Raw genomic sequence first — 11,464 nt, forward strand, 5'->3', positions numbered from 1 at the left:
AATTCACAGATTTGTGAGACAATATTGAATCCCAATTTATGTTGCTGAATTCAATCACTGGGACATTTTACTAACCGCAACTGAGTTTGCAACAAATTCGTAGCGGAATCTTCTTTAATTAATTGTAACAGCAACAAAAATTACTTTAAGCATTTTTATCTGCTGATATATAACTTTTATTGACACACCGGTGTGAATGCTTATTTTAAATTTATTGTGACCCATTTATTAAATGTTTATATTTCTCTTGTTAAGTGTAGTCAGTCCACGGGTCATCCATTACTTATGGAATATATCTCTTCCTAACAGGAAGCTGCAAGAGGATCACCCAAGCAGAGCTGCTATATAGCTCCTCCCCTCACATGTCATATCCAGTCATTCTCTTGCAGCCTAACTAAAGATAGGTCGCTGTGAGAGGTCTGTGGTGTTTTTTAACTTAGTTTATTTCTTCAATCAAAAGTTTGTTATTTTAAATGGCACCGGAGTGTGCTGTTTGTTTCTCAGGCAGCATTAGAAGAAGAATCTGCCTGCGTTTTCTATGATCTTAGCAGACGTAACTAAGATCCACTGGCTGTTCTCATCTGAGGAGTGAGGTAACTTCAGAAAAGGGGAATAGCATGCAGGGCCTCCCTGCAAATGAGGTATGTGCAGTAAATTATTTTTCTGAGGAATGGAATTGACTGAGAAAATACTGCTGATACCAATGTAACGTAAGTTCAGCCTTAAATGCAGTGATAGCGACTGGTATTAGGCTGATGAGTGTGTGTACACTGAATGTATTTTCCTAAGGAATGGAATTGACTCTGAAAATACTGTTAATACTGAAATAATGTATGAGCCTTAACTGCAGTAAAAGCGACTGGTAGCAGGCTTATTAATAACACTTCATAACTTTTCAAATGTATGTTTAAAACGTTTACTGGCATGTTAATCGTTTTTTGTGAGGTACTTGGTGATAAACTTATTGGGGCATGATTTTTACCACATGGCTAACTTTTGTTTCTGCATAGAAACAGTTAACTGAGCTTCCCCACTGTTGTAATATGAGTGGGAGGGGCCTATTTTATCGCTTTTTTGCGCAGTAAAAATTCAGTCACAATCTGTCTACTTCATCCTCCATGATCCAGATCGTCTCTAGAGAGCTCAGGGGTCTTCAAAATTCATTTTGAGGGAGGTAATCAGTCACAGCAGACCTGTGACAGTGTGTTTTGACTGTGATAAAAACGTTAATTATTAAATTGTTATCCGTTTTTGGGTATTAAGGGGTTAATCATCCATTTGCTGGTGGGTGCAATCCTTTGCTAACTTAATACATTTACTGTGAAAAATTGGTTGCTATAACTATTTTGGTTCATTGTTATTTCAACTGTGACAGCTTTTTGTGCTTCTTAAAGGCACAGTAGCGTTTTTCATATTGCTTGTAAATTTATTTAGAAAAGTATTTCCAAGCTTGCTAGTCTCATTGCTAGTCTGTTTAAACATGTCTGACACAGATGAATCTCTTTGTTCACTATGTTTAAAGGCCAATGTGGAGCCCAATAGAAATTTGTGTACTAATTGCATTGATGCTACTTTAAATAAAAGTCAATCTTTACATGTAAAGAAATTATCACCAGACAACGAGGGGGAAGTTATGCCGACTAACTCTCCTCACGTGTCAGTACCTTCGCCTCCCGCTCAGGAGGTGCGTGATTTTGTGGCGCCAAGTACATTAGGGAGGCCCTTACAAATCACTTTGCAAGACATGGCTACTGTTATGACAGAAGTATTATCTAAATTGCCAGAATTAAGAGGCAAGCGCGATAGCTCTGGGTTAAGGACAGAGCGCGCGGATGAGGTGAGAGCCATGTCAGATACTGCGTCACAGTTTGCAGAACATGAAGACGGAGAGCTTCATTCTGTGGGTGACGGATCTGATCCAGGGAGACTGGATTCAGAGATTTCTAATTTTAAATTTAAGCTTGAGAACCTCTGCATATTGCTAGGGGAGGTATTAGCGGCTCTGAATGATTGTAACACGGTTGCAATTCCAGAAAAATTATGTAGGTTGGATAGATACTATGCGGTACCGGTGTGTACTGACGTGTTTCCTATACCTAAAAGGCTTACAGAGATTATTAGCAAGGAGTGGGATAGACCTGGTGTGCCTTTTTCCCCTCCTCCCATATTTAGGAAAATGTTTCCTATAGACGCCACCACACGAGACTTATGGCAGACGGTCCCTAAGGTGGAGGGAGCAGTTTCTACTTTAGCTAAGCGTACCACTATCCCGTTGGAGGATAGTTGTGCCTTTTCAGATCCAATGGATAAGAAATTAGAGGGTTACCTTAAGAAAATGTTTGTTCAACAAGGTTTTATCTTACAGCCCCTTGCATGCATTGCGCCTGTCACTGCTGTGGCGGCATTCTGGTTTGAGTCTCTGGAAGAGGCCATTCGCACAGCTCCATTGGATGAAATTATGAACAAGCTTAAAGCACTTAAGCTAGCTAACGCATTTGTTTCTGATGCCGTCGTACATTTAACCAAACTTACGGCTAAGAACTCCGGATTCGCCATCCAAGCGCGCAGAGCGCTATGGCTTAAATCCTGGTCAGCTGACGTGACTTCTAAATCTAAATTGCTTAATATTCCTTTCAAAGGGCAGACCTTATTCGGGCCCGGCTTGAAAGAAATTATAGCTGACATTACGGGAGGTAAGGGCCATGCTCTACCTCAGGACAGGGCCAAATCAAAGGCCAAACAGTCTAATTTTCGTGCCTTTCGTAACTTCAAGGCAGGAGCAGCATCAACTTCCTCCGCTCCAAAACAGGAAGGAGCTGTTGCTCGTTACAGGCAGGGCTGGAAAGTTAACCAGTCCTGGAACAAGGGCAAGCAGGCCAAGAAACCTGCTGCTGCCCCTAAGACAGCATGAAGAGAGGGCCCCCTATCTGGAAACGGATCTAGTGGGGGGCAGACTTTCTCTCTTCGCCCAGGCTTGGGCAAGAGATGTCCAGGATCCCTGGGCGTTGGAGATCATATCTCAGGGATATCTCCTGGACTTCAAAACTTCTCCTCCACGAGGGAGATTTCATCTTTCAAGGTTATCAGCAAACCAAATAAAGAAAGAGGCGTTTCTACGCTGTGTACAAGACCTCTTACTAATGGGGGTGATCCACCCAGTTCCGCGGACGGAACACGGGCAAGGATTCTATTCAAATCTATTTGTGGTTCCCAAGAAAGAGGGAACCTTCAGACCAATCTTGGACTTAAAAATCCTAAACAAATTCCTAAGAGTTCCATCATTCAAAATGGAAACTATTCGAACCATCCTTCCCATGATCCAAGAGGGTCAGTACATGACCACAGTGGACTTAAAGGATGCCTACCTTCACATACCGATTCACAAGGATCATTATCGGTACCTAAGATTTGCTTTCCTAGACAGGCATTACCAGTTTGTAGCTCTTCCCTTCGGATTAGCTACGGCTCCAAGAATCTTTACAAAAGTTCTGGGCTCACTTCTGGCGGTACTAAGACCGGGAGGCATAGCGGTGACTCCGTACCTAGACATTCTGATACAAGCGTCAAGTTTTCAAACTGCCAAGTCTCATACAGAGATAGTTCTGGCATTTCTGAGGTCGCATGGGTGGAAGGTGAACGTGGAAAAGAGTTCTCTATTACCACTTACAAGGGTTCCCTTTCTAGGGACTCTTATAGATTCTGTAGAGATGAAAATTTACCTGACAGAGGCCAGGTTATCAAAACTTCTAAATGCTTGCCGTGTCCTTCATTCCATTCCACACCCGTCAGTAGCTCAGTGCATGGAAGTAATCGGCTTAATGGTAGCGGCAATGGACATAGTACCATTTGCGCGCCTGCATCTCAGACCGCTGCAATTGTGCATGCTAAGTCAGTGGAACGGGGATTACTCAGATTTGCCCCCCCTACTAAATCTGGATCAAGAGACCAGAGATTCTCTTCTATGGTGGCTTTCTCGGCCACATCTGTTCAAGGGGATGACCTTTCGCAGGCCAGATTGGACGATTGTAACAACAGACACCAGCCTTCTAGGCTGGGGCGCAGTCTGGAACTCCCTGAAGGCTCAGGGATTATGGACTCAGGAGGAGAAACTCCTCCCAATAAATATTCTGGAATTAAGAGCAATATTCAATGCTCTCCTAGCTTGGCCTCAGTTAGCAACTCTGAGGTTCATCAGATTTCATTCGGACAACATCACGACTGTGGCTTACATCAACCATCAAGGGGGAACCAGAAGTTCCCTAGCGATGTTGGAGGTCTCAAAGATAATTCGCTGGGCAGAGTCTCACTCTTGCCACCTGTCAGCGATTTACATCCCAGGCGTGGAGAACTGGGAGGCGGATTTTCTAAGTCGCCAGACTTTTCATCCGGGGGAGTGGGAACTTCATCCGGAGGTCTTTGCTCAACTGATTCATCATTGGGGCAAACCAGATCTGGATCTCATGGCGTCTCGCCAGAACGCCAAGCTTCCTTGTTACGGATCCAGGTCCAGGGACCAGGGAGCGGTGCTGATAGATGCTCTGACAGCCCCTTGGGTCTTCAACATGGCTTATGTGTTTCCACCATTTCCGATGCTTCCTCGTTTGATTGCCAAGATCAAACAGGAGAGAGCTTCGGTGATTCTGATAGCGCCTGCATGGCCACGCAGGACCTGGTATGCAGACCTAGTGGACATGTCGTCCTGTCCATCGTGGTCTCTGCCTCTGAGACAGGACCTTCTAATTCAGGGTCCTTTCAACCATCCAAATCTAATTTCTCTGAGGCTGACTGCATGGAGATTGAACACTTGATTCTATCAAAGCGTGGCTTCTCGGAGTCGGTTATTGATACCTTAATACAGGCTAGGAAGCCTGTTACCAGAAAAATTTACCATAAGATATGGCGTAAATATTTATATTGGTGCGAATCCAAGTGTTACTCATGGAGTAAGGTTAGGATTCCTAGGATATTGTCCTTTCTACAAGAGGGTTTAGAAAAGGGCTTATCTGCTAGTTCGTTAAAGGGACAGATTTCTGCTCTGTCTATTCTTCTACACAAACGTCTGGCTGAAGTTCCAGACGTTCAGGCTTTTTGTCAGGCTTTAGCTAGGATTAAGCCTGTGTTTAAGACTGTTGCTCCGCCGTGGAGCTTAAACTTAGTTCTTAACGTTCTTCAAGGCGTTCCATTTGAACCCCTTCATTCCATTGATATCAAGCTGTTATCCTGGAAGGTTCTGTTTTTGATGGCTATTTCCTCGGCTCGAAGAGTCTCTGAGTTATCTGCCTTACATTGTGATTCTCCTTATCTGATTTTTCATTCAGACAAGGTAGTTCTGCGTACTAAACCTGGGTTCTTACCTAAGGTAGTTACTAACAGGAATATCAATCAAGAGATTGTTGTTCCATCACTGTGTCCTAACCCTTCTTCAAAGAAGGAACGACTTTTGCATAATCTGGACGTAGTCCGTGCCCTGAAGTTCTATTTGCAGGCAACTAAAGATTTTCGTCAAACTTCTTCCCTGTTTGTCGTTTACTCTGGACAGAGAAGAGGTCAAAAGGCTTCGGCTACCCCTCTCTCTTTTTGGCTTCGTAGCATAATACGTTTAGCCTATGAGACTGCTGGACAGCAGCCTCCTGAAAGGATTACAGCTCATTCTACTAGAGCTGTGGCTTCCACCTGGGCCTTTAAAATTGAGGCCTCTGTTGAACAGATTTGCAAGGCTGCAACTTGGTCTTCACTTCACACTTTTTCAAAATTTTACAAATTTGACACTTTTGCTTCTTCGGAGGCTATTTTTGGGAGAAATGTTCCTGCCTTGTCCCTCCCTTCATCCGTGTACTTTAGCTTTGGTATTGGTATTCCATAAGTAATGGATGACCCGTGGACTGACTACACTTAACAAGAGAAAACATAATTTATGCTTACCTGATAAATTTATTTATCTTGTAGTGTAGTCAGTCCACGGGCCGCCCTGTCTTTAAGGCAGATCTAAATTTTAATTAAACTCCAGTCACCACTGCACCCTATGGTTTCTCCTTTCTCGTCTGGTTTTGGTCGAATGACTGAATATGACATGTGAGGGGAGGAGCTATATAGCAGCTCTGCTTGGGTGATCCTCTTGCAGCTTCCTGCTAGGAAGAGATATATTCCATAAGTAATGGATGACCCGTGGACTGACTACACTACAAGAGAAATAAATTTATCAGGTAAGCATAAATTATGTTATTTTGAATATATTGATTTATCCGTTATTGCTTAAACATCTGTATCTTGTACATTTAATATTTTTCACTAGCTAGCCAATATGGATTACTAGTACTATCACCCCAGAGTAATATATTAACTCTTGATTGGCCGATATAAACTCTTCCTATCTTTTACAATTATTATAGTTATATAACGAGTTATACACACACATCCCGACTATTGCACATACAGTCAGCCTCCGGCGCCACTGATATTCTGTTGTCCATTTACAAGAATGAAATGTTGCCATGTTTTTGTTGAACACACCATGTAAACATTCACAGTGCAGGTGGAAAAAGTATGTGAACCCTTGGATTTAATAACTCGTTGAACCTCCTTTGGCAGCAATAACTTCAACCAAACGTTTCCTGTAGTTGCAGATCAGACGTGCACAACGGTCAAGAGTAATTCTTGACCATTCCTCTTTACAGAACTGTTTCAGTTCAGCAATATTCTTGGGATGTCTGGTGTGAATCGCTTTCTTGAGGTCATGCCACAGCATCTCAATCGGGTTGAGGTCAGGACTCTGACTGGGCCACTTCAGAAGGCGTATTTTCTTCTGTTTAAGCCATTCTGTTGTTGATTTACTTCTATGCTTTGGGTCATTGTCCTGTTGCAACACCCATCTTCTGTTGAGCTTCAGATGGTAAACAGATGGCCTTAAGTTCTCCTGCAAAATGTCTTGATAAACTTGGGAATTCATTTTTCCTTCGATGATAGCAATCCGTCCAGGCCCTGACGCAGCAAAGCAGCCCCAAACCATGATGCCCCCACCACCATACTTCACAGTTGGGATGAGGTTTTGATGTTGGTGTGCTGTGCCTCTTTTTCGCCACACATAGTGTTGTGTGTTTCTTCCAAACAACTCAACTTTGGTTTCATCTGTCCACAGAATATTTTGCCAGTACTGCTGTGGAACATTCAGGTGCTCTTGTGCAAACTGTAAACGTGCAGCAATGTTTTGTTTGGACAGCAGTGGCTTCCTCTGTGGTATCCTCCCATGAAATCCATTCTTGGTTAGTGTTTTACGTATTGTAGATTCGCTAACAGGGATGTTAGCATTTGCCAGTGACTTTTGTAAGTCTTTAGCTGACACTCTAGGATTCTTCTTCCCCTCATTGAGCAGTCTGCGCTGTGCTCTTGCAGTCATCTTTACAGGACGGCCACTTCTAGGGAGAGTAGCAGCAGTGCTGAACTTTCTCCATTTATAGACAATTTGTCTTACCGTGGACTGATGAACAGCAAGGCTTTTGGAGATACTTTTTTTTTTTTTTTTTTTTTTTTTAAAGGTTTTTATTTGGTACTAAACACATAATCAACAAAAATTGTATGTTTACATATAATGATAAAGCGGTGATCCATAAATACACAGTAAATATATACAATTCTGGCATCTAGATCATCAGTTGAATGTCCACCCACTCCCGTGGGTCCAATTTGCGTTGAGATTTCAAGTGCAATGTCCTCTTTTAGAATAGATCAGAGCTTATTCGCTCTGGTGAATAACCCCGTAAAGTCCTTCTTCCTGTACAACAACACACTATAACAAAATCAATGCTAACCATAAAAACTGCACTCCTAATCTGTGAATGGGGTTCGTATCTAGTGACTGGCTTTTGAAGTGTATATCATCGTGTAGGATTGCCCTGTGTGCCTATCTATTGTATTGTCTCCACAAATCTAAAATAAGCTCATGTGTCTCTATGGTGCCAGCCTTCAGATGATGATATCTCTCTAGGTGTAATAGGTTATCTACCTGTGCCCTCCACTCCTTCACTGTGGGCACTGTTGTCGTCTTCCAATACTTTGGGATCAGTGTTTTGGCGCTGTTAATTAATACTGTCAGTAAGGTCCTGGTTGTGGCGTTTTCGATTTTGGGGATTGCCATATAGAAAAGGATCCGGGGGTCGTTGGGTAGATGACTCCCAATTATGTCTGAAATTTGTTTTAGTATTTCTACCCAATAAGTGTCTAGCCTGTCGCACTTCCACCAAATGTGTGTGGGGTTCCCTACTTCTCCGCATCCCCTCCAGCACCTATCACTTGCCGATTTATATATTTTATGTAATCTGCTGGGTGTGAGGTACCACCTTGTGAGGAATTTGTAGTTTGTTTCAAGTATCCTCGTGGAGATTGAGGATTTTTTGGTGGCTAGAAAGGCTCTCTGCCATTCTTTTAAAGGTATAGTTATTCCCATTTCTTTCTCCCATGCTATTGTGTATGATGGAAGCTGTTGTTTTCCATCGGTTAATAGCTGCTTATACAGTATAGATATAGTGTGCCTGGGTGTATTTTCTAGTTGACACAGGTTTTCGAAAGGTGTTAGCCGTCTGGTCAGTTGTTGCTTATAGGGATGTGTATCTATATAGTGTTTTATTTGCGAGTATGAGTACCAGTTTAGGGGTATGTCGGGGTGACTTTCCTTAATGTCTTCTAGGGCCCTCATCTTACCGTCCCGGCAAAACACTGTCATAACTCTATTTTTTATGTGTTCTCCTTTCTCTGGATGGGTGTCTTTAATGTTCCATGGCAGAGTGGTGTTGTTGCATAAGGGGGTCATTGGGGAGAGTGGGCTTGATATGTTTGTGGTGGTGTTCATCAGTTTATCCCATGTAACGAACAATTCTGCCATTATTGGGTATTGCTGTATTGTGAGTGGCCTTTGTTTTATTGGTAACCATGCCATTACACCCACATTGTCAAGTTGTAGAATTTGTCTGTCTAATTGGGTCCATTGTTTATATGGATTGTTGGTGCTTAAATCTATCAGTCTGTGTAGTGCAATTGCTGCTTTATACGTGCGTACATTGGGGACTCCCAATCCACCCTGTTCCCTGGGTAAGTACATTGTCTGTTTCGTTATCCGCGGTCTAACCCCTTGCCATATAAATTGTTCTATTAGAGATTGGATACGGTCTAGATATTGATTTGGTAAATGGATAGGGGTAGTCTGTAAGAGGTATAGGATCCTAGGTAGGATATTCATCTTTACTACATTAATTCTCCCTATCCATGAGATAGATTTGTTTTTCCAGCTAGAGAGGTCTGCTACCAGGTTTTCCTCCAATTTTTTATAGTTGGCCTGGAATATGACCTGTGGGTCTGGCGCTAGGAGAATACCCAAGTATTTGAGTTTTACATTTTGTCTTTTTAGGGGGCAGTCCATTGTTAATTGTTTTAGTGTCTCAACCTCGTATGTTATATTTAGTAGTTCAGATTTAGTGTTGTTTACTAGGAAATTTGAAACCTTCCCAAATTCTTGGAACTCTTTCATTGCCTCTGGCAGGGATTTCTCTATGTTGGTGAGTGTTAGGAGGACGTCATCCGCATATAGCGCTAACTTATGATCAGTATTACCAACCCGTACTCCCGTTATCTGTTCATTTTTTCTAATTTTCTGCGCCAATGCTTCTATGGTTAATGCAAAAAGCACTGGGGATAACGGGCAACCCTGCCTTGTCCCGTTGCCTATGTGAAAGTTTTCTGATAGGAGTCCGTTTACCCTAACTTTGGCTGTGGGGGATGTGTATAAGGAGAATACTTGTGCTATAAATTTGTCGCCAAATTTCATTTTGTGCATGACCATTTTTAAAAATTGCCAATTTACCCTATCAAACGCTTTTTCAGCGTCTGTGGAGACAAATACTGTAGGTATCTTATTGTTTTGGACATGTGTTATTATCTGAAGTGTTTTCAGCGTGTTATCTCGTGCTTCTCTGCCAGGGATAAAGCCAACCTGATCCGTGTGAATCAGCTTGGGTAGGTATTGATTAATTCTATTCGCCAAAATTTTGGCGAATATCTTAATGTCTGAGCTCAAGAGTGATATCGGGCGAAAGTGCTCTGGTCTGTCTGGTTGTTTTCCCGGTTTTGGCAGAACAGTAATGTGGGCCTCTAACATATTTTGTGGGAAGCCGATAGAGGAGGAGAATGAGTTAAACATTTTTCCTAGGGGTATCGCCAGGTGATCTATATATTTTTTATAATACTTCATACTAAATCCATCTGGGCCTGGACTTTTCCCAGCTGGCATCTCCTTAATTGCCTTTTTGATTTCGTCTGTCGTGATAGGGGATTCTAATTTGTCCATCTCTTCCTTTTCAAGTGTGGGAAAGTTTATATCACTTAAGTATGATTCTATTGAATGGCATGTGGTTTTGTCTTTTATGTTATATAGTGTCGAGTAGTATTGCCGGAAAACTTCCGCAATATTCTTACTGTCTCTATGTATGTTGCCTTGGCTGTCTGAGATAGTGTGCACATATGTATTAAGCTGTTTTCTTTTGAGTGTCCTTGCTAGTGAGGTCCCTGCTTTGTCTTGCACGTCAAAGTATTTCTGTCTTAGTAGTGCGGATTTGTGTTGGTGTTCCTTAATGAGGTGGTCCTTTAATAATTGCCTTACTTTAGTCAATTCGCTCAATGCTGTAGCATTCTGTGGGTCTTGTTTGTGTAGTTTCTCCCAGTACCCTATTTGTGCAAGAGTAGAATTCAGGAATTGTCTTTTTTCTTTTTTTTTCCCTGGCTTTATACATGAGGAACTCCCCTCTTATTACGCACTTGTGTGCTTCCCAGATTACAGATGGATTTATCTCGTCTGAGTTGTTCTCTCTGAAATAGTGCCCTAGTGAGTTCTTGATCCCTTCGTTAATCAAGGTGTGTTCTAATGTGTTTTCGTCCAGTTTCCACACGAAAGGCTTGTGTGGGATGTTTGGCCATTCCACCTCGCATTGCACAGGTGCATGGTCAGACCATGTAATTTGCAGAATTTTAGAGTCTGTGATCATAGAGAGTCCCGTCTGGTCAGTTAGAATGTAGTCTATTCTCGTGAATGTGTGGTGTGGGTGGGAGTAAAACGTGTAGTCTTTAGTAGTGGGGTTGCCCGCTCTCCAAACGTCATGAAGCCCCAGTTGTTGAATGTAGCTATTTATAGTTTTGATCACCTTTTTGGGTGTGCAGGAGGCCCCTGTAGAAGTATCTAGTGTCGGGTCTAATGGCGTGTTGAAGTCCCCGTTTATAAATAATATTCCTTTTGTGTGTGTGAGTAAGGACTGGAACACTGTTCTAAAGACAAAATGCTGGTCTTTGTTGGGTAGGTAAACATTCGCAAACGTCACCGGTTTGTTAAAGAGGAGGCCAACCAGAATTAGGTATCTGCCTTCCTTGTCTCGTTCGATATAAGTAGCTTGAAATTGTATGGTGTTTTTGAGTAGGATTCCCACCC

At 42.4% G+C, this 11,464-nt stretch overlaps 1 protein-coding gene across 1 annotated transcript in view; it reads left to right on the forward strand.

The window, feature by feature from the left end:
* Positions 1-10,999, forward strand: part of ADAMTSL2 (ADAMTS like 2) — a 134,828-nt gene extending 123,829 nt beyond the window's left edge. Inside the window, exon 18 of the mRNA XM_053695958.1 lies at positions 10,923-10,999. Coding sequence (XP_053551933.1) covers positions 10,923-10,999 — 77 coding nt within the window. The remainder of the gene's footprint in view (positions 1-10,922) is intronic.
* Positions 11,000-11,464: the final 465 nt, after the last annotated feature.

The sequence above is a fragment of the Bombina bombina genome, chromosome 12 (genome assembly GCF_027579735.1).
Source record: "Bombina bombina isolate aBomBom1 chromosome 12, aBomBom1.pri, whole genome shotgun sequence".
NCBI classification, from domain to species: domain Eukaryota; kingdom Metazoa; phylum Chordata; class Amphibia; order Anura; family Bombinatoridae; genus Bombina; species Bombina bombina.